At 38.3% G+C, this 24545-nt stretch overlaps 1 protein-coding gene across 1 annotated transcript; it reads left to right on the top strand.

Moving 5' to 3' along the window:
- Window positions 1-8403: 8403 nt before the first annotated feature.
- LOC103696968 (aspartokinase 2, chloroplastic-like) lies at window positions 8404-22469 on the top strand. The gene is made up of 14 exons (XM_008778715.4): window positions 8404-8609; window positions 8912-9346; window positions 9438-9520; window positions 9612-9652; window positions 15608-15762; window positions 19233-19382; window positions 19502-19597; window positions 19734-19850; window positions 20647-20766; window positions 20864-20956; window positions 21055-21171; window positions 21614-21730; window positions 21921-21983; window positions 22110-22469. The coding sequence occupies exons 2-14, from the start codon at window positions 8945-8947 to the stop codon at window positions 22257-22259; spliced, it is 1704 nt and encodes a 567-aa protein (XP_008776937.1). The 5' UTR covers window positions 8404-8609; window positions 8912-8944; the 3' UTR covers window positions 22260-22469.
- Window positions 22470-24545: the final 2076 nt, after the last annotated feature.

Below are 24545 nucleotides of genomic sequence, written 5' to 3'. Positions count from 1 at the left end.
CCACCCGATGCCTCCTATTCACATAAACCCCCCTTCTTATAGGCTGCCAACCCCCACTCTCCTCCCATGTTTCCTTCATGTGGATGTTCCAAGTGGGAGGGTAAGGATGCATAGACTTGATCGGATCCGCGGATGATGGAAGATTTGTATGATCTGATCCGGACGTTGGGAAGATAGATTGGAAGCTAATCTCATTAAAGAAGTCGGCTGCATCCTTGGATGCAGGGGATGGCGAAGATGTGGATGCGGGAATGATGCTCATGACTGAGAGAAGATGGAGCTGATCTGAACGGCTGCTGATACTGAATCCTGGCTGGCCGTGGGAGATCTTGGGAATTGGCTAGATTCATGCGGACGGTGGATGTGATCCGGTAAGCTAGTGATGCGGCTTCAACACAGAGGAGACATGGACGTTGAGAGGATCTCGGAGGGATGAGACGGCTGGGAGCGAGCTAGGAGGGAGTGATCCGGAATGCTGGGAGGATAGACTTGGATCCATGCGGATGGTGGGGAACACATGGGATGAGCGGAAGAAACCATCGTTTCTTCAATGCGGAGGAGACGCGTGAGGTTGCTGGGAGCTGGAACTCATCCCGTGGATAATGGAAGGTTGGAGGCAATCGGGAGGACGCTTGGCTTGATTCGCTGGATCTGCGGACAGGAAGCTCGTGATGGGAAGACAGACACGTGGAAGATGGCTGCTCGCTCTCATCCGGAAGCTGAGAACAACTCGGAACAGGGGAGGATGGGAGATGATCCGTGAAGCTCGGGATGCTGGGAACAGACGCCCAGGTTGGCTTGATCCGTGATGAAGAGACGATGGGCTGCACGCGGGGAAGATGCATGAGCTGGGAAGATGATGCTGGATGCGAAGATCGTGGGATCTGGCCTCAGAAGCTCATCCACGGATGCTGAGAAGCTCTGATGTGCGGATGGCTTGCTGGCTCTCATCCGAAAGTTGGGAAAGACACGCGGAGCAAGGAAACTCTATTCTGTTCCGTAAAGTGTAGAAAGAGGCTGAAGCATGGAAGCGTGGGATGTTGGGAAGGACACAGAGAGAATGCGGAGAGGACTGGGCAAGGGCTTCGGAAGATGTGGGAGGCCGAATTGCCGGGATTCTTGTTGACGTGGATGCAAGGGATGAGCTTGGATGACTTTGTTCCGAAGCAGGGGAAGATGTGGGCATGGGATAAGGATGCAAACTGGTTCGGATTCGTGAAGGAAAGTTGAGGAAGAAACGGGCGATGCTCACGGCTAGGATACTGATCCTTGGACTGCGGAAGATGCGGACGCTGGACAATGCGGACGGGGAAGGAAATGAAATGGAGGAGGAGCTTAGACACATGGAAGGAAAGGCTCTAGCTGATTCATGAAACTCGGGCAATCTCATGCGGATGGCTGGGATGCGTGGGTTGTATCACGAAAAGCTGGAAACGCTGGAACGTGATTAGATGCATATTTGTTTGCAAAGTAATTCTCCAACCATCCAAGCATTCATGATCCTTCTTAATTTTGAAATCCCATGTACTTTGGCATGTAGGTATGTGTCACTCAGGATGGCTGCCACGTGTGCTCTAGCATGATCAGGCTTCGTGGTTATGAGCAAGATAAATGATGGGTTCGGCCCGACCTGCATACGTTGAATTCGATCCAAAATCAAACAAACCTGAATTACTTTTGATAAATTATTAGAATGCAATGTTGCAGGAAAATATATCTTTTTATAGTTAAATTTACGAAATATGTGCATAATAATAATGATAAGTGCTATTAGAAAGGGGTTAATTTACGCATTATTTAGCACTTATTAAGCATCCATACACATACTGGCTTAGTTATCATCTTGGGCATTGAAGAAGATTTATGCTGCTATTAGAGATGCCTTCTTGTGGAAAGGAAAGGTGGCTGTTGTAGGTAATGTCTAACTGCTCAAGTAGAAAGATGTGTGCAAACCTATTAAGATCAAATTTTTTCTCTATTACCACTTTGAAAAACAATATTGTTAATGACTGAGAATCTTAGAGGAGGCCATTGGCCAATCCAAGTACTTGTGCCTTTTTTCAATTTGACAATGAAACCATAGACCATTTATTTGTCAATTGCAATTTCTTGAGATCTATTTGGGATGCCTTTTTACTAGAACCAGAAATCTCGTAGTGGCTATCTACTGTACATTCACTATGGTTAGATTCGTCTTGATTTATATTGAGAAAGATTGGAGACTGGCTTAGTTCACATTGGTAGCAGTCATTAGTTAAACCATTTAGACCAAGCGGAACAAGAGACTCTTCTCTCTTTCTTTTTTTAATGAAAGGGAGGCAAAAATCACCCTATTTATTAAGAATTTAAAAGGATATATAAAAAAAGTGCTCCCTCATAAAGAGAGAGAGAAGAGAAAACAAAAACACTTGCAGAAAGATATAAAGAAAACAAGAATCATACTTAGGCGCATGGTCTAGGCTTGCATTCAGCCTACCTACAAAGAGTGGTGCCTATTCTTATCCAAAATAGTGAACAACGTACAAATCCTTATTCTCCTGCCATGTGCCTCACCCCTCTTGGATGATCATGCTCCCCCACCTTCATTCCTCGTGCTACTTCTCTTCTCTCGCATCCACTCAATATCATGCCCTAACTCTCCTTTACTACCTGGAATGCCACCATCTCTCTCTTTGCTTCTCTCTCCTCTCTCACTTGCCTCCTCTTGCACCATCTCTCTCTCTCTCACCCATCGCTCCCCTCCTCCCCTCCTTATGCATGTGTGTGAAAATAGGGGGAGGATACCATGCCCTCTCTTCCATTCTCTCACTCTCTCTCCTTTGTTTCATACTTGTAGTTTATCTCTTCTCTCATTTCATTTACTTAATGGAGTGACTAAGTGTGGAGTGATTGATTAAAATCCCTATTTAATTTTGATGAGCTCAAAGCATTTGAGTATATCTTATGTTTACTAATGAATTCAATTAAGTGTTTTAGTGAAAATCGTGTCTAAGTGTTTCTAGACTTGGTTCAAGATATTTTGGATAAGGTATGAAGTCAGTTTGAACCAAAGTCTGAGACTTGAGTCGACTCCAGGATATTACGAGTCGATTCCAAGCGTATCAGAATCACTGGCACGGGCTCGAGTTGACTCCAGACCAGTACGAGTCGACTCCGACTGAGAATAGACAGACGAACAGAAAGCATCAACTCAAAACCTGTCAGCGAGTCGACTCCTGAAGTGCGCGAGTCGACTCCAATACTTACCGAGTCGACTCTGGAGTAATATGAGTCGACTCCAAGAAGCTACAGACAGAAAAGTTAGAGAGCGTTTTTTTCGACCCTGAGATTCGAGTCGACTCCTGTAGAACGCGAGTCGACTCCGATGGTTGGCAGGTCGACTCCAAAGAAAGTGAGAGTCGACTCTCAGTGGAACACAAGGCAAAAGTCAGAGAACCGTTTTCGGACTCTGAATTCGAGTCGACTCCCGCAATACGCGAGTCGACTCCAAGACAGCGCGACCCAAAAAGACAAAAGATCAATTTGTTGTCTCTGAGAGCCGAGTCGACTCCCAGACAGCTCGAGTCGACTCCAAGGCAGCGGTACACCAAAAAGGCAGAAGACTAAGTTTCGGAAACTGAGAGCCGAGTCGACTCCGGGGAAGTTCGAGTCGACTCCAAGACTGGACGAGCCAAAAGACAGAAGATCGGGAGTTCGGGCTCTGAGCGCCGAGTCGACTCCCAGGACTGTCGAGTCGACTCGAGCAGATCAAATTGAAAAGTTGATCTACGGATTTCATGGGAGGAGCCGACTCCGAAAATGCCAAGTCAGCTCCAGAAGTTGGCGAGTCGACTCCGGGTCAAGACGAGTCGACTCCCAGTCGAAGAAGCTACTTTAATTCAAATCCGAAACAGTTGCCGAGTCGACTCCAGAAAAGCATGAGTCGACTCCCGCTACAGCCGAGTCGACTCCTGATCGCGCGAGTCGACTCCGACCCCAACGGACACATTGTCAGGTTGTGCAGAGTGTGCAGAACGGGTAGAAAAAGGTGTCTAACGGCTAGTTTCCGTGGGGGATGGCTTAAATAGCCACAGAGGACTGTAGCAAGGCAGAGAACTACCATTCTATTCAAAGAGATCAAGCATTTATTCTCTGCAAACTTGCTTTCAACGAAAAAGAAGGAAGAGCGCCATTAACTCCATCCAACAACCTCTTCCCAGCATTGAAAGAAGTCTCCTCCTGCATTCAAGTCGATCAGACGTTCCAGAGGAGACTCAAAGTTCAAGAAGCCTTATTCTACTCCAACGCAAAAGTGTTTGAGGGCTCTTAACTTCTCTCTAGTTTATATTGTAGCAAATCTGCTTTTTAAGAAGCTCAGTTTTTCTATTTGTTTCTTATTCTTTCCATATTGTCTTTGCTTGATTCAATCGGGGGATTGAATCAAGGGTGTAGAGGTTTGTTGGTGAGCCGAGTGTAAAACCAACGTATAAGGGTTCGATTGTGATCCCGGAAAAACAATCGGGGTTGGTTCTAGTCGGTGAGCCTGAAAAAACCGACCGAGTTCGTTGTGAGCTCGTAAAACAACAAGTTTGGTTGTGAGCTTGGAAAACAACCGGCTGTAATCCAAGGGGTTATAGTGAATTCCCAAGTGAGACTTGGGGAGTGGACGTAGGAGCAAGGGTTAGCTCCGAACCACTATAAACATCATGTTTGTGATTGCTTGTCTCTCTTTCTCTCATTCTCATTTCACTCACAGCACATAGCAACTAATTAATCACCTTGCAAAAGTATTAATTAGTCATCTACAAAAGTTTTAATTGTAAAATTATTTTAAAACCCAATTCACCCCCCCTCTTGGGTTGTCTATCTGGGCAACACTAAACATTGGCTAGTCTTCTTCTCAGGAAAGAAAATTAGACATTAAATTTTCGGCCTAACAAATTTTGCTATTTTCCACTTTTATAGAAATGGATATGATTTTCTAGATTATACTGTAAAATTCTTTTGTGCGTGCTTGTGTGCATATAAAAATAAATAGTTGAAAGCTTAGATTGGAATCTAAAACTACCAACATGCTCGCAATGTTTTTTTCCATCTTCGAAATCTATGTCATTCTAGCAATAAGGATTTCAACTACTATTTTGTATATAAAACATTTATATGAAAGTAATTTTTCTGCCATTATTTTTCTATCTATTGTGGCGACTTTCAAGAATCATCATTTGGATAAACTTTAATGATGGGTTCAAGGATCTCTATTGTTAAAGTATTACATATCTCTGGATTTTGGATGCAAGCAACATGAGTTTAATCTTATCCTCGCCTCAATTTTGGCTACACTTTCTCCATCCTAATGCAATAATATATGTGTGCATGGTTGCATGCACTATAATTTTTGTAATAGAATTAAATAACAACCATGGCAACTTTTCTTAAATCCATCACTATTTAGTATTCACATAATCCAATAGTATCTTTTCAAAAGTTTAATTTTAAATTATATTTTTAAATAAAACATAGAGTGAAAAATATTACATTTATTATTATTTTACTAATATAAGCTATTGCTGTTAGGCAGTATAATTTTTCTCCCTATGTAAACATGAATAAATTATTTCTGGATTCAAACTTTAACCCTCAGGATTTTTGAAAGAAGGTGGCATCTATGGACCATTTCATTTTCTTACATATTAGTATATCTCATTTCCTATATTTAAAGCTACCTATCCCTATGATAGTGCATAGCATAAAGAAAGGTTGAAATGATAATAATTATTAGACACTATTCTATTGTGATGGTTGTTGTTGTTGTATACAGAAAACAATAACCATTAATTATATATTCGTATTACTACCTATCCCCAAATGGTTCACAGTAAGACGGTCAAATTGACAACAATCAATAATGTGTTGTGTTGCATAAAATGCAACATAATCAAGTAGCTTCCCATTATTGTATGGTAGTTACTATTTGTTATTTTGATTAAACTTGTTAATAATGATTATTATATCTTTTAGCATGTTATAACAACAAATAATGATGTTAAATTAAGATAAGGCCATTATACTAAGAAAAAGAAAAATTACAAAGACACTCCTTCAACTTTTGGCCAAAAAACACTTTCATTCCAAAACTTTTAATTTTTTCAATTAGACTCCAAAATTTAATTTTTCATTGCAATATGGCTCAGCCGTCTATCTCTCTTAGGATCCATAAACATGTACTCATTATGTGATAACAAGATATTTCTAAAATTTCAAAACTATCCTTTCTATTAAATTAGTGGGGAGGCTTTAGTGCCAACCCATTCCACGGCTACAAATATCCCCATCTTCCAAACAGATAGTAGGCAAATTAGTTATTTTTTATTTTACGTTAACAATGTTAAGGTGCTCCGAAGCATACTGCAATGAAAAATTAAGTTTTTGATCTAACTAAAAAAAACTTAAAAATTTTGAGGTGAAAATATTTTTGGTCAAAAGTTAAAATAGGTGTTGTCATAATTTTTTTTAAAAAAAGTTATTATTTCTCCACGTAAGATGCAGGCTATCAAGAGCAAAACTCTTGATCCCCTACTGTTCATCTTTTGCTCTAATTGGTAGTGTCGCTTAATTTATTGAGCTCTGCAGGCATACGCCAAATGCTAGTAATACAGTGATAATAGAATTATTGCCATCTTCGCCTTGCTGCAAAGTGCAACCCTAGTACGGCATTCGGGAATAGGAATATAGGCAAACTGGATGGAAGGTAAGCATTCGCCAATGGTTTTCTTTTGGAAGGTAACCCTTTTCTTTCCCTTCCTTTCACATGCGAATTGTGAGAAATGAGTCCAACTTTAGTCCATTTCCACGTTCCAAGGCCCCAACTCTCCGTCGGCGGTATTCAGCCGGATTTGGACTTGGACGCTCTGAGATCGCCGTTAGATTCCTGTCTCCTTCCCTGAAAGATCCAGCTAGAATCCGGCTTGCCCCCACTTTTAGTGGTTGGTCAAAGCCATTGTCCGCTTTGAAATATAAAACTAAAATGAGGTTATGGTCACCTCCGTATAAGACAAGCAAACATTGACCCAAATTTTCTTTCTATTGTGAATGAATCTATGAGGTCAAAAACCGTGAAAGCCTCTCGACCTTTCCGGTTCAGACTGCCTCCTGAGCCAAACTAATCTTGACAGGAACAGTCCAATCGTAGGCTTGATTTAGAATCTATTATAGTTCTTGCATGATTAACTTGAATCCAATTATTAAAAAGAGACAATCCTAGCTTGCTTAGAATCTTTTTTTTTTTTAGAGTGAAAATGATTTGAATAATATCTGACCGAATCCATTTTCGTATTCGAATTTATCCAAATATAGTTAGAAATTTGAGAATTAAACTAATATCCGTATCCCTGTCTATATTTGTTAAAAAAAATGAATATCGATATAAATAGACAACTATCCGATGCATAACTCAATATCCAATGCTATTTGTAATCTTATTTAATTTTATATGGCACTCATAAACTTTTAAGAAAAAACAATAGCCATATTAACATGCTATTAACTTGATTTATCACCTACTAAATAATATTTTTGATTATGTAGTTATAAGGTTTAATTATTCGATTTATATTCATATTTATATCTATATTTTCGGTATTTGATTAGTATCCGTATCCTATTAACATTCATATTCGTATATGTATTCGTCAAATAAAATAAATATAAATAGGAAATAATATCTGATCTATATATGACCCGATTTCAATTCCATAATTTTTGCATTATGCACTACCTTTCTTATTATAAAAAAAAGAGGCAAGTAAGCATCTTGTCTTCTATTCAATAGTTATGAACAATCACACGAATATTCAACTTATTGATTATCTATCATAACAACCTCAATACTTGGAGACTTGGAGTGTGTATTTGCTATGTATATGAGCCAATCTTTTATTTTAAGAAAAAGTAAGCTGTCTATTTGCCATGTATGAGCTGATCTTTCCTTCTAAGAAAAAATGTGAAGGATATGGTACCTGACTTTTGGTGGTTAAAGATGGTGACATATTAGGTGGATAGCAATACTTTTGTAGTTTCTGTTTTGATAGAAATATAATCAAATTTATATATTCTTACTGGGAAAGCGATGATTATTATTGGAAGGCGCTCCGATCTCATTCCATTCCACGGCACACGCGCACGGTGCGCGGCGGCTCCCGCACCCGGACGGATGCCCGCGTGGGGAATCCTTGAGGACCACGCACGTTTTATAATAAAAAAAAAAACACCACGCACGTTTCCTTACGTTCACTCGCGGATAAACGGACCGGCACTTCCCCTGAACGGCTCGCCGAGGCGGTGACAATACCGCGGATCGGCGGCCTCGCGCCCACTGCGCGCCGCGGTTTTCCGTTCCACGTTAGGGTTCAATCTGGGCCGTCTATTCGGGCAAAAGAAGCGGGAGAGAGCATTCGTTTCCACGAGCCCAGCGTTTATACACCCCGCCCTCGCCCTCGCCCTCGCCCCCTTCCTCGCGCCGCCCCCCTCTTCCGTTCCGTCCCCTTTCCCACTCTTTCTCTCTCCTCCAACGGAGCTCGAGAAGAAAGGAATAAAAAAAGAATAAACAGTCGAAGAAAATCCTCGAATTCCAGGTACGATTTCATGGCGCTTCCTCCCCTCTGGATCTTCTCCGATCTTCTTTTCCGTGTAGATTTTGGAGTTTCTTCAGTTTTTTTTTTAATTTTCGATTTCTTGATGCATTTTCTTGGGGAGTTTGTTCGATTTCTTCTTGATTTCTGTAGCAATCGTGGCAAAGGAGTCACAACTCCAATTTTTTTTAAAAAAAAATCCAGATCGGCGTAATTGCTGGCAATTCTCGTTCTTTACTTGGATCTTTGAAGAATTAGTGAAGAATGGACGAGGTTTGGTTTGATTAACGCTTGTATTTGTATAGGACCGGGGGAAAAGTGCTGATTTATTTTGAAATATGGCGGTAGCTCTCCAATTTGGAGCTCGAACGCACTGTTCTGCAGTCGCGTGGGATTCTTGGAGCTCTTTTTCTTTCTCGTCGAGCTTTCCAAGTAAACGAGACTTCGAGTCATCTGTGAGGTTCATTTGTAGAAAGAGGGAGAGGTGCTGTGGGAGGAGGGGAGGTTTGAAGGTATGTTGCGAGAGAGGATTATCTGCTATTGTGGAGAAGCATGAGGTGGTGAGGGAGGGTGCTGATGGTAATGCTGCACAGCTGAGCATCGTGATGAAGTTCGGGGGGTCATCGGTGGCATCGGCTGACAGGATGAGGGAGGTTGCTGACCTCATTCTTAGCTTTCCCGAAGAAAGGCCAGTGATTGTTCTATCTGCAATGGGGAAGACAACAAACAACCTTCTGCTGGTATTGAGACATTTCTCCTCGGAATGAGTTTTCTGTGTCTTGTCTTATGTTCAGTTCATGGAGATGGCACCTATTGTTTGTTTAATTATAGGCTGGGGAAAAAGCTGTCTGCTGTGGGGTGAGCAATGTGTCTGACCTTGAAGAGTTGAGCTTTGTAAAAGAGTTGCATCTTAAGTATGTTATTCTTTTCTCATTTGTTGTTGTTGATAAGGTTGCTTTTTATCTGTGCGTTTTGATGACATCTTTTTTCCCCCCAATTGTTCAGGACAGTTGATGAACTTGGAATTGATAGGTCTGTCATTTCTGGTGAGTTTCCGTGATATCTTTTGCTTGTTTATCATTTGCTTCATCAGGATGGTAGTCCTATTTGGTCTTAGTTCAATTCAGTGATCATTTTGTGACTATAATGATTATGCACCATCCTTTTACCATACATCTTGAAATAAGCTCAACAACTAGTCAAGTTTGATGATTACTAAAGGTGGCATGTAGAATTGCTTAACAAGCCTGAAGAATTTAGTACCTAGGTTTCCAATTAGTTTTAACTCAAGTGAGCAAGATGTCCTACCGACTTGATGCTATAATGGTGTGTTCTTGGTAGTTTAATCACCTAATTCCAGACTCATCATCATTTATGAGTCAAAATCACCTTCATCAACTGCTCACAAAATCTTTAAATGCTAAAGCACTAAGCTATAGTCTTGATAATATGATGTTTTTTTTGGTGCTGTTAAAGTACTCATCAAACATAAAGTAGAATAAAGGTGGGATCAAATGCCTAAGATCTGCAACAATAACAACAAACATATATCTATAGACCATTTGATGCAATAATTTAGGCTAGCATAAAATTTTACGACTAGAGACTATGTTTACAAAGTTTTTAAGCACGGACTTATGATAGAGACTTTGGGGATCAAAATGTGGAATCACTAAAAAACATTGCCACATAGACATTAAGCCTGAACATGTACAAGCATAAGATCGTGGTTTAGAAGACCTAGAATTGTATAAAGTTTATTGAGTTAAATGCCTTATAGTGTTAAGGTCAAACCATCGAAAATCCCTGTCATATGGATTTTTCCTAGAAGATTTATAGGTGGGTCTGAGAGCCTAAATGTGGTAGGGTCTACAGCCTCAAGGTTCCTTCAAGAACTCAATTATTTTGTGGGTCCCTCAAAGAACCTACGTATAGATACACAAAGCCTTAAGGTGGTGTTTGGTGACCCAAATGGGATCACAAGATGATCTTAGATCATTGATAATGCTTATCCCAGGGTAATCTGATCCCTGGTGATCTAAGATCACCATGTTTAGTATGCTATGTTTTAGTAATTAAAGATTTTCGGGTATCCATAATAACCTATTTGGTATTCCACGGGAATCGAAAATCATTGACCATATAATACCAAAACTATCCTAATATGTTCCATTAAAATATATTTATTAATCATGTAAAATATATTATAATAAAATATTTATATATTTATTAATTTATTAATTGTGAATATATTCCATAGAAATATATTTATTAATGCCATAAATTATTAATCCTATAAAGATATATTAATTGTTATTATAGAACAAATATTTTTATTTATACTTGTAATATATTATTTTATTACTAATATTTATTTTGATTAGAAAAATAAGGCAAAGTGATAATTTGTTTATACTTGTAATATATTGTTTTGTTTGTTAATTGTAATGTCATTTGATCTTTGGTTGCTTTGATGCTTTAGCGAATTCTTTGATTGGCAGCAGACAAGAATCTGATGCTGTGTTTCTTGGTTTGGTTGGGTTTAGATTGTCATTTTATGAGTGAACAAGGGATACATGATGGTTTCACTCAAACTGAGAGATATCCCAATTTTTTAAAAAGATTTTCCGATGGTGCTGGGCCCAAGTTGTAAATTTGGCCTGCAGACCAGCCCACGTGCTTCCCATTGGATTGCCAAATCAGGTTGTACGATTAAATTTTCATGGTTTGGTGCAGTTCAACGCTGATATGACTGAAACCTGACTTGTTTACATCCATAATTATAAATATGATTCTGCTCAACTGGTATGGGTGTCTTGCATCTTGCTTCACTGATGCAAGTTGTTAACTTAATGTAAGATCCTGTATAGAACTTCCTATCCAATCATCTAGTTAGATATAGCAGGATCCCTTGTTAGATTTGACCATTCAGATGCGATGGAGATGGCACAAACATGTCATGTGCATGCACATTCTACAAGAAATTACATAGAAACTTGCATGTGTAAGTAGGTAAACCCAACTTCTTCCCATGTGCTAGTGCTAATAAAGTCTTAAAGAGCACATGTTTTTGCTGATTTCACTTGACCACAAATGTGGTGCTCCCTCTTGATGCTGTTCAAGCTCTGCTCTTGATCCTTCTTTGGGTGGGAATTAGGCATTTCCAAACTTTCTGTGGTGTTCAAATGTTACATAGTTTGAGGTCACTGCGTGGATCTATTTTGTCAATTTTTCAGCTAATCAATGCTGTTTGGCACGGCGAATTGACCTGGTTTATCCTTGATACTGACTGATGCAGACTGGACATGAGCAACCATATGCCCGCACAAGTCCTAGACTCATCCAACCATAGTCACAAAGTTCATCATATGAAACTAAATTGGTTAGATGGACAAATTAAAGATTTGGGAGCATAAATTAAAAGTTTGAAGGAAAAATTATAAAACCATAATTAGCAAAACAAATTTGAAAAAATGTAAGCTTGTAGATATATCCATATAATGGTTCATGAACAAGCAAGCATGGAAGAGACAGTAACAACAATCAATAGTAACACTACTCCCACCAGCAATGGAGCGTAACATTGTTTCATTACAGTCCTTGATTATTCTGAAAAAAAACATGACTTTCTTGTTCAAGCTTCATACAATTCATATTTTTTTTAAAAAATGTTGAGTAATATAAATATTCCAGAATAGTTTGCAAACCCGTGCAACTAATTAATAGTTGTGAACAATTTAGATGTTTTGTTGGAAAAGTTGAAACATTTGTTGTTATGCATCAAAGTAGGCTGTTTTGGCTATTATTAACCAGTTCAAGGCCATTTTATCCATGTAAGGGGTCAGTTCACCAGATTATTAGATGATATGACCTATGTGATTATTGTTGTGGTTCTAGGAACTTCAGATCTGATAAAGACAATGATTGTAATTTCCTACATGAATCTTTTGATCAGCTACCATTCAAACTTGCTGTTTCCACAGCTTATTGGTATATCTATATAGTGGTTCATGAACAAGCAAGTGTGCAAGAGGCAAAAACAACAATCAACAGCAATACCACTCCCACTAACAATAGTGGGTAGCATCATTTCTATGCTTCCTTGATTCTTCTGAAAAAAACATGAATAATTTGTGCGAGCTTCCTAAAATTCGTATTTAAAGAAGTTGAGTAATATAAATATTCCAGAATAGTTCGGAAACACCTGCAACTAGTTAATAGTTGGTGAAAATTTGGATATTTTATTTTAAAGGTTGTAAATGGTTGTTGCTATGCATCAAAGCAGGCTGTCCTAGGTCTTATTAATTGGTTCAAGGCCATTTTAGCCATATAAGGAGCCAGTTCACTAGATAATTGAATGGTGCGACCTCTATGATTATTGTTATGGATGTAGGAACTTTAGATTTGATACAAATAATGAATTTAATTTCATTTATACTATTATTTTTGATGAACTATCATTAAATTTGCTAACTCCATAGGTTTTCACAATCTGATAATTATTTTCTTATTAAATGTTAATGTTTACAAAATATATATTTAGATTCCTCAACTATCTATATAGTTGGGCCTCTTTTATTCATATTGATGTGTTCAATCATGGGATTTTAAGCTATATAGTGTCAGGTTTCCTAAATCGGTATTGGGTGCTGTACCGGTCAAGAACTGGGTTGGTACGACATAGTAATGTGCCACGCGGTATGTAAAAGCATACCATTATGGTATCAGTTTGGGATCGTATAATTTTTCTTTATTATTTGTTTTGTTCAGTTTCTTTTTGGATGCATGGGTTGTTTTAGGTAGTGTTTTAAGACTCGGCCGGGTCAAGTTGGTTAACCCATCCGACCCATGACCCATGAGCCTAGACAAGTAGAGTCAACCCCAAGCCTTGATTTTGTTCGACCTGGTATTCAACCCATGGTTGACCTAGGGTTTCTCAGCCTATGTGGTGGAGAGGGAGGTGGTTTCGGTCACTGAGCCTCTAATGAACTTGGCCTAGATCTCCATATTGACAAATTGGCGCTCAAACTGTCCATAGAGGTTGTCAATGGTGAGGAGATGCCAAGGATCTTAATTATGGAGGCCATGGAATTGCTAATGGTTTGCACCTTGGCATGGGTTCCGAGGGGGGATGTAGTTCTTAGCGTTGATGCAAGCATTGTCCATGTCCCCTTGATTGCCTCCTTCACCTTGAGCAGCCATGGAAGGAAATAACGAAGCTGTACTCAAAGGCGTGGAAGAAGACATCCATGAGAACTAATGGATATTTGCATGGCCCAGCAAGATTGCCACCATCTCCTCTTTCCTAATCACATCAGGGAGCTCAAAATCCTTCTCCCATGTTCGGCAACACAATCTTAGGGTTTGGGTAAATCACTTGATTCGATTCGTGGGGCTAGTGTTCCAACTAGCAAGTGAGCGAGCAATCAGTGGATGGATCAAAGGATAAATTAATCTCAAAGTTAGGGTTCTAGCAAAAAGACCGATTGCTAGCTAGTGGATTGGGAGGGCTAAGTTAGGGCTAGGGATCGGAAAGGACGCTAAGAAGAACAATAATAGAATTTTTAGAGGGGGATCGTACGAAAAAAAATGGAGAGGGAGAGCAAAAATCTTTTATTAACTTATGGGTTGATGGGTAAACTTGTGGTTGACCCAAGGTCGATATGCTAACTTGTGGCCTAGACACTAGTTTCTGGGTTGGGTTTCAGAACATTGGGATTAGGGTCTGGAAACTTGGATTAGGATTTTATTAATTTATTTGTTATATTTTCAAATTTTTTATTTCATACCGATCTCCGATTATTGTATGACTGGTTTGTGCAAAATTAATAAATGAAAATGGATAATCTATGATTTTTAGCTTCAAAGTACATATATTAAATAAATTTGAATTGCAAAGTACATGTCGATGTCTAGTCTCTCGTTGTGTTTATATATTGCTTGTAGACATCGAGATCTCGTTCATAATCTTGTAGACATCTGGTAATCCAACCTGAATAGCCACCCTAATATGGATCCTCTATATGATATTGCCATTCTATCTTAAGGAAGATCGAGGCAACAAAGCCTAACCCATAGTTTAGCTAAGCCGTGGAGGATAGTAGCCACTTGAATCATCTCAGACAAATGGTATGCATATGGGTTGTACGCAGGCTGTGTAGAACAAGATCCGATTTACGATGATGCTCCTAAGATATCCAGGGTTCCTAGTTTGCATGCCACATCATCAGTTGTAGCAAGTCTACATCCTAAACCATCTTGGAGGGCCCATCTCCTACAGCTATCGTATCCTCATGGGCTTTACATTGTATCTCATGGTCTACATCCTGCATGGCATATGCGAAATGAGACTCTCTGGTGTGTAGACTCATACCATATGAGTGAGTCATATGCATCCTCGCCATGTGCATCATTGCTTGCACTATCATTATCATCATCACTCGTATCATGAGATAATCTAGGTGATTGGTATTCTGAGGGTTCAATAGTAAATTTTGGCACTGTTTTCTCTTATTTTATTTTTTTGCTTACTTAAACCTTGAAAAGAGAAAAGAAAGAAGAATGGAGGAGAAGGGAGGGGATTATACTTTTGTAGTGCTTGGATTGGACTGAAATCCTAGCAGAATCCCTCTTCCCAAACTTTCCCTTTCCTCTCCCCTCCACTCATGGCTGCTTTGCTGAGAAACAAGAGGACAAAGGCACCCCGATGCCTTCTCTTTTACTCACAGGAGGTCGAGGAACTAGCAGGACAAGATCTACTTTGTTTAACTTGGTTCTGGCGATTTCTACATTTCCCTGAACTGAGATGCAAAACTATCTCAGTTTTGCACCGATTTGGTGCTGTGCGCCCTGAACCAGGCAATTCATAATGGTTCCACCATCCTTGGTCTAATTGATTTTCTTTTCGCCAAACACTTAATTCTTGTCTACTTTTGGTAGGTGTTGTCTCATCATCAAATGGTTGCTCTATGCTTATTGCTTTGTGCATTGCAAATTCGCAGGCCTGTTGGATGAATTGGAGCAACTTTTGAAAGGCATTGCCATGATGAAAGAACTAACACCTCGTACAAGGGACTATCTGGTTTCATTTGGAGAATGCATGTCTACGAGAATCTTTGCAGCATATTTGAACAAAATTGGTACTAAAGCACGGCAGGTACTTTTAATCACATCTTACAAAAATGTAAAGTGTTCAAGACATAAAAAAATGGTGACTTATTCATGTTGCAATATCAGGACATATTGGTTGCTAGGTATGTAGATTAGCTTTTCTAGCCTTCACAAATTTTATATTCTGGAGAAATAGCAGAATGACCTATATAAATTGCACTTTATGGGGAACCTGCATGTTGGTTTTTTTCCTTTTTTTAAACATTTATGGTAAAATTGATGTCTATCCAACTAATTTTTGTCCTTGGACATACTTTTACTCATAAATAGTGCTTTATGTAAAATGTGATCAGCCTATGATATTTCATATTGACTTTCTTCATTACAAAGCTATGCGCAAACATTGTTGCAAAATGACTGCTTAATTGTACTTACATTGAACCCTTGCTTATTGGATGTTAAGTCTCTCTGGGATTCCAGTTGGTCTTCTTATTGATAATGGGAATAGTATAGGATTGTCTTCCATGTGGAGAGAACTTTTTTCATGTAAGTGAAGCATAAGGTATTATTAGAATCTCTCATTTATCTTCTAATGCCATCTTTTTTAATGTATGTACAATATAAAAGGAAGCTGATGGACAAATATCATAAGTTGTTTAATAGGTTCGTGTAGGAGTTAATGTAATAATTACTACTGGTTAATAGCTGATGGACAAATATCATAACTTGTTTAGTTGTTTCTTTGATTTCTTGCTGTGCTTGCTGTCTTTCATTGCTCCTGAAGATTAGGATCTACCACACCCTTTCCTTTCATCTGAAAAAAGAAACTGAGCATTTAAAATCATATCAAGGCTCTGAAAAGTGGCCATATGGTTTGCTAATAAGGTTGAATTAGTTGCTTAGTTTTGAAGTTGTCTGTTAAGCAGTTAAGCAATTTTATTTGGACTGTTTAAATACTGATCTAGTGACAAGAACTGAAAAATTTAGTCTGTGTGTATCTGGACATGCATGGGCATGCGCGCGTGCATGCACACACGATGGCCCAAACGATAGAAGAGGTCTCATGCTGTCGCCATATTCCACATCAAAGTCCTTTTTATATTCTCACAATCAGCAACTGAATTTAGTTGCTGTTAGAAGAGATGACTTCTCTTTGATAACCTGTTTGTGATTGTTAGATACGTTCCCTCCCTCTATTTCTTCTTACTCATATTCTTCTCTCATTCAGTAACTATATATCTCTTTCTCATTTCCTTTTTATCCCTAGTGTTATAAAATTTCTATTGAAAAATAAACTTGAAAAGTTTGCTGAACTGATACCAAGATCTATACCAGTCGGCCACCGAAACGGTACAGTACTAGTTTGGTACCATACTAACACAGAATGGATTGGTGTACTAGTCATCTGATCGGTGTACTATTTTCTTTATTTTTTTTCAATTTTTTGTTTCCGGTTACGATTTTGATGTTATGGCTGAAATCAGCGATGTGCTTCTTTATAGGCTAGCAGAGCTCCTATGAGCATTTTCGATAGGCGGATACATTGAGGTAGCCACCAGTCAGATGCTACTTCAATATGGTTCACTCTCCTTGAACTCTATGTCGCACCACTTGCAACTCCAGACATGACCACATGATCCCAATTAATGTTATGCTCTGGCTTCTTCCTTACTAGATCCATTTCTGCAAGTCTACCAAACATATGTCAAACATTTTTACATCAAATGATAATTACCTCATTAATTATTTGAAAATTAGTGAAATTATATTGTAATTAAAAAATCGCCAAATTAGTTTAGAAAATACTTCTACAATATCTCTACATAATGCATATTTTTAATAATTTTTAGACCTCATTAAATATTTTTTAATTAATTTTTATATAATAAATTGATATTTAGTTGGAAGATATCTAGAAAATTTATTTTAATTCAGAATAATGTAGAACCTAATAGGGATGCTACACATTTTTATCATAGATTATCATTATTTAATTAATTATTTAAAATAGTGAATTTTATTATAATGTAAAAAATCAGTTTTGTATTTCAGAAAATACTTCTTTATTATATATATATAATACTATTTTTTCATAATTTTTTGTATTATTTATATAATTTTTATTTTTTAATTAAAAATAATATTTAAATATAAAATATGCAGAAAATTAGTTTGAGTTCAGATCAGTGTAGCATCCTACTATAGGTGCTACATATATTTTTCTGGACCCCTAAGTATGCATAAAAGGCCACTTAGTTTTCAAATTTATTCAAATTTAGGCCTGATCCCTACCTACATGATCATGCCCAAACTTAAATAAATAGGAACCAAATTTTGATAAAGAGTAGTATGCAAGGTCTGCCAAATCGGGCTGAATTGTCCGGTTCAAGCAGTACTGAACTGATCTGGTGTGAAATTAGGTCGGTTCGTCATTCATATTCAGTTTTGGCCCCTACCGGCCGGTACCACAACTAGTCAGTTTGATGCTGACTTGGTGGGAACCGGCCGGTTCGCACTGAGTTAACTCGGTTTCGAACCGGGTTGGGTGTGGGCCACCTGTCACTGCTCTACCGATTTGGTCCGGTATCGAACCGTACCGAACGCCGACCGGTACGGATCTCGGTACCGATTTGGTGGATCTTGGTAGTATGCGTACCTCTAAATATGCTGCTAATTATGCTGCTAATTTTATATTTTTTTTGATAATTATTTTATTTTTATTAACTTTAATTCGAAAATATATTTTTAAAAAATTATGCAATTATCAAAAAAATTACGATTTCAGAGGTATTATGTAGATCATCCATAAATTTACAACGTATCATGAAAATTATGCCAAAATCAAAAATTTTGGCATGATCTCTCCTTACTTTCTCAACCTGATTTTTGATGTTAAAAGGAAAAAAAGAGGAGCAAGGATGGGGAGGGGGTTGGGTCGAGATCCATAAAAGAGATCCATTTTTTGATTTTCTGCAAGTTTTAAAAAAAAAATGGGGAGGGAGGAGATGAGAAGGCACAGAAGGCCTTCTATTATTAAAGGAACATGATTTGGGCTCAAATGGCTGAGAATCGAGACAAATTGCTTGGTTCGCCTTAGTTTGGCCTATTTTTCTAGCCGATAGGGAAAACTATCTTGGCTCCTTGTCGATATAGTTCGGCATACCCTGAATCAGGCAGTACGGCTAACCATGCTTGAAATGCTTGAGAGATTTTTTTTTTGTATTGTATTTTATATGAAGGGCTTGTTTTTCAGATTATATATAACTTTTATATCTGCGAACCATTTAATGACCCACTAAAACACTAATTATGGTGTACTATTATTCACATTTATGTGAAATTGTAACTTAGTCTGAAGAAATATTTCTCTTCTTTCCCCCCATTAACTCTTGCATGTTGGCCAACTTCCGTACAATATTCAGTTGGTTGCCTCCATACAGTATTCAGTTGTTATTTAAGTCTTGACGTATCAACTATTTATAAGATCTAATCATGTGCTCACCAAAACCTTTGCAGTATGATGCATTTGATATTGGTTTTATAACCACAGACGAGTTTACAAATGCGGATATCTTGGAGGCAACTTATCCTGCCATTGCGAAGAGATTACATGGGGATTGGATTATTGATCCTGCAATTCCTATTGTGACTGGCTTTCTTGGAAAGGTCTATAGCATTCAGTTTAACTTTCATCTTTCATTTTAATTACCTGGAGTTGAAGTTTTTTTTTTCTTCTTTTTTTCGGGGGGAACCTCGAGTTGAAGTTTTTGGTATAACAATTGCAGGGTTGGAAATCCTGTGCTGTCACTACTTTAGGCAGGGGTGGTAGTGACTTGACAGCTACTACCATTGGTAAAGCCTTGGGGTTACGAGAAATTCAGGTCAGTTTTTAAGTCAATTACTTACTCTATCGCCATCCTTTCATTGTGTTTAAGGCAACCTTTGATGTTTCTTATTATAGCAATTCATTGGTGCACCTTTTACATGTGGTCACATCTTGTTTTAGATTCGTAACAGGTTTGGAAAGATGTTGATGGTGTTTTGACGTGTGATCCTAATATATATTCAAATGCAAGGCCTGTACCACATTTAACATTTGAAGAAGCTGCTGAACTTGCCTATTTTGGTGCACAGGTTTGCTCTCTATCTGTGTGTGTGACAATATAATTATGTTCTAGTTGCACTTGGTGCTGATATTGTGAAAGTTTGCAAGATTTTCTTGTAACTTACCCAATGCTTGTTTCTAAGGATACAGAATTGCATTAACTTAACCTTTTCTTCTTTTGAGAAATGATTAAATGAAATAGTTTGTGCTTTTTTGATTAACTGGTTCGCGCAGTTAACAACATTTCATATATGTGCATCCTATTCGAACAATAATTGTCATTTCTATGTGTCTTCTTGGTCATTATTATTACTGAAAGAAACACAATCTGAGAGGGTGGGGAAGAAAAATCAAATGTCACTGTTTATGGGTTTCCTCATGGTTATGATATGGAGTTAGAGAGCAATTTCTTTATTCAAATGGAACATGATTTAAATTCAGAAAATGATAAGATGGGCCCTCAGCCTTTATTGTACTGAGCCTTGTCTGTCAGGTTTATTTAATGTTCTGTAAATGGTTAATTGCCATGTTATGTAATGTGTTCCTGTTGCAAAAACTTTTCATTAACATGCATCCTAAATGGTAATGAAATCTTACATTTGAAACAAAGATGTCATTACCATTTAGGCTGCATGTTAATTTAATTTTTGTAATAAAAACCCATTGTGAGAGACACTTGGTTTTACCAACGTTTAGCTCAAGGAAATGAAAAGAAGTTGAGGGGCATTTGTTTCTTTTTCTTTGCTAAGGTCTGATACATCTGCCCGTTGCATTTGTTTCTCTTTCTTTGCCCATGTCTATGATACGTCTACCCATTATTTATAGGTTTTGCATCCCCAATCAATGCGACCTGCTAGAGAAAGTGATATACCAGTTAGGGTCAAGAATTCATACAACCCTCAAGCTCCTGGTACCCTCATCACTAAAGCAAGAGATCTGAGTGAGGTTTGTAGCAGCATACCTTTATTTTACTGATTTTCTCAGAATTTTATAATGTTAAATTAATTGGTTATTGACCTATTTATTTAAATATGTAATTCAGACTGTACTGACCAGCATAGTTTTGAAATCGAATATCACGATGTTGGATATAGTGAGCACTCGAATGCTTGGTCAATATGGTTTTCTAGCAAAGGTCAGAATTTTGCATTTATCTCTTAAATATATCATAATACAATTGGTTCTTTTTGTAATTTGCAATTTCAATTTCGTTCTTGTATTCTTCAAGTGCAGGTTTTTTCTATATTTGAAGACTTGGGTATCTCTGTTGATTGCGTGGCTACGAGTGAAGTCAGTATTTCTTTGACATTGGATCCATCGAAACTTTGGAGCAGAGAACTAATACAGCAGGTAAGTATGAACTGAATCTGACATTCCATCCAAGTGCTCTTAACAAACCTAACATGCGTCGAGTTCAGTTCTTCAAGAAAGATTAAAGATAAGATTTTCTTTCATTACTTTCTATATCTTCCAAGGAATAAGCTGAATGTGCCAGCACAGCTCAAAATGCATGCACTAGTTGCATGCATGTATTTTAACCCTAAAATTGCTACCGTTCCTTGTTTCGCATGCTCGCACATCTGTTGTTTCAACTTTGTTAGTTGCAATAGCAGCCATGAGACAATCTAAAATCGTATGCAAAAATTAGTAAAACACATTTTCTTCCTCCCGTGTCCTGATCATGTTGGATAAACCAATTTTAGAAACAGAATTGTCAAGCACCTTGTAACGAAAGCAATTTGCTTTCTGGTTGTTGTTCTCATCTAGTCTATCTAAAACAATCTAATGGCAGGAGCTCGATCATGTGGTTGAAGAGCTTGAGAAGATTGCAGTCGTTCATCTCCTTCAGCACAGATCAATAATTTCCCTCATTGGGAATGTGCAGCGTTCTTCTTTGATACTAGAAAAGGTTTGAGCATGTCTCCTTGGAGAGAAAGGAAGATTTCCTTCCCTTTATTTCTCTCTCTTTTTTCTCTCTTTCTTCACTATTCCACTATCCTTTCTATTAGAGTTGATCACAGTACATATTATCGTAGACACCAAAAAAATGTTAAAACTAATGTTCTCCATCCTTGTCGATTGTGTTCGTATCATATCAGGCATTTAGTGTACTACGGAAGAATAACGTCAATGTCCAGATGATCTCTCAGGGGGCATCTAAGGTATCTCTCGAGATTTTCTTTCGTGGTTCTTTTAAACTGGTGATGCAAGCACTATGGGCATTTGTGGATGCATGATGCATCCAGTTTTGATGTGCGATTTTACTCAATTTTTCACTTCCACAACAGGTGAACATTTCCTTGGTAGTTCATGACAGTGAAGCAAAGCAGTGTGTTAAAGCTCTACATTCAGCATTCTTCGAGAATGGTTTCCTGTCAGAAGTTCACGAGACAGATCTTTTCCAGAATGGCTCTGCAACTCTGCCTTCTGCATGCTGATGGTACCAACACCTGTACCACTTAGATGTATCATTGCCTCGCCTCTATATATAGTTGGAGGTGTAACGATTAGATCGTTTCCTTTTTTCCCACACCTGTGCAAGTTGTCCTCGCTGCTAATCCATGCTTTGATGGGAGAAATGATGGTTTCATCTTATAATTAGCATGGAATAACAGTTTTTTAATTAATAAATTAAGCGCATTAATTCATCTCTCTCTCAAACGTTGAATTAATCATATAACTAAACAGTCTGAACATTATAAGGTTTTCCATGAGGCACTATGAATTGTGGAATAACAGTTTTTTAATAAATTTGTTGCCGCTCCTCAGCTACGTCCGTCCAAGTTTCCAACCAACCAACCGAAGAAGATTATATGCTCTAGGGGCTGGAATGGCTATTCTACCTGAATTTGGAAATCTTATTCTTCCTAATTATCCTTTTGTCCTTGTTCACTCTTTGATCTCACCAAAAATTGGGAAGGAAATTTTATTTTTATGATCAAATCTAATCTTTCATGAAATCCAATGTACTTTATTCATTTTCCACTTATCCCTGGAACGAAATACTAAAAGCCATTTTGGATGCTCTAATAAGGTATCCTCTAAATACAGCCATATGTGACAAAGGCTGGAAGAGTGTAAGGGAGAGGGCGATGGACACCCTGATTTTTCTTTCTAAATGAGGGAAAGTTTGGCTTTTGAACTGTGTTTGATTGTAGAATAAATTTTGGAGAAATGGAGAAAGTTACTCGGATTAGTTTGGAGGAATTGGGCTATTCTTTGGAATAAGAGATTGGTGTGTTTAGTTGGATAAATTTTGATAGTTTTCTTTATCATGATGCTGTTTGGTTGGAAGTACAAGCCAAGGAATAATCGGTATCTTTTATTCCGTGCGCACAACCCTTTCATCATCCATATGGGAAAAATCGGCTAAGCATGATAGGGTGGGCGTGGACCCGGTCCAACTAAGAGTTTTACCATCAGGAGACCCTGTGTCAGCGGTGAATCCATCCCACCCGATGGCAAAATTTAAGAAAGTGTAATCGAACAAGCAGGCAGCCATGATGTTATGCTGGGTCCATCCCTTTCTGTTACAATAACATGATTGTTTCTCCCAACTTCATGGCCGCTGAGATGTGGATACCATCAATATATTGGATGCAATTCTATATTTAAGGAAACATGTAGAACGTTAACATAGACAACATCAACAATTAATGCGGTCATAGCAATTTTTAGGTCACTTAATCTACCTTGAATGTGTGATAGAAGTTCAAGTTGCCGCATATTGCGGGGTTATAAAGGGTCATTCTGGGGACTATATACTTGCAGTGCGTATCTCCTACTATGCACATTTTATACTGTAAAGTGCTATGCAGTGTTCACTAGCTATTATTAAAAATGGATGGCTATCAAATAGGATAGTTGCATGTTGTGTGTGATACATAAAATTATTTTGTTTGTTGGTTGTTTATCTTTTCATGGTGATTAGGAAGTGCTGCACAGTATTGCAGAGCAAATCATGTATGACAGAGGATCTAAGCTTGTATACTTATGCCGGAGAAGTTTCACCCCTTGAAGCACATGGTTGAAGTGACGACCGATCATCTTCTGCAAATGCTGGAAGATTTCCGCAAGCACACTGGTCTATGCGAAAAAGGAAGACGACCAATCTATCACATATATAGAGCATTGAACATTGTTATGGTCATGCATATATAGTCGTGCCCACGATCTGGACGACCGTTAAGAATTCCCATGCATGAGCATATGTCCTGTGGAGGATAAATTATTACATGGATGGGGTCGAGTGGACCTATCCAAATTCTAGAGTATACATACGGTGGATAACTGACACCTCTTGGTTGATCTTGAATTGTTTAACTACAAGGGGCAGTGTGACGAGTGGCTGTTGAACGGGTCCCCGGGATCTGGTCATCTAATAATTAGATATTATGAAGGATTCTCCACCAGAAAAATTACCATATGGATCAGGTCCGGCGGACCAATCCAAATTCAGAAGCATATTATTTGTTTTTGAATTATTTAAATACAAACAGGTAACGTGGCAAGTGCCTATTGGATTGGACTGGTCCACTGGGGCTGGTCCATCTAATAATTAGACCTCGTTTGAATGGCATCCTCTCAGCACGCGTGGAGGTGACAACTGAAATGGGTCATCATCAGTATCCCTGCTGCATGTATGTGCATGTCCATCCTAATATGACAACAAGCCTGTCGGTAAACAGTGTAACAATGCACAAATAGATGGTTAATCCACAGAT

Source organism: Phoenix dactylifera, chromosome 9, assembly GCF_009389715.1.
Source record: "Phoenix dactylifera cultivar Barhee BC4 chromosome 9, palm_55x_up_171113_PBpolish2nd_filt_p, whole genome shotgun sequence".
In the NCBI taxonomy this organism is placed as follows: domain Eukaryota; kingdom Viridiplantae; phylum Streptophyta; class Magnoliopsida; order Arecales; family Arecaceae; genus Phoenix; species Phoenix dactylifera.
This window is presented reverse-complemented; position numbering and strand designations above follow the sequence as displayed.

Excerpts from the sequence above, each read along its gene's own strand:
- LOC103696968 (XM_008778715.4), top strand. The coding sequence starts at position 8,945 with ATGGCGGTAGCTCTCCAATTTGGAGCTCGAACGCACTGTTCTGCAGTC. Across the intron at positions 19,851-20,646 it reads TTGCCTATTTTGGTGCACAG|GTTTTGCATCCCCAATCAAT; the intron begins GTTTGCTCTCTA and ends CATTATTTATAG. Across the intron at positions 20,957-21,054 it reads AATATGGTTTTCTAGCAAAG|GTTTTTTCTATATTTGAAGA; the intron begins GTCAGAATTTTG and ends CTTCAAGTGCAG.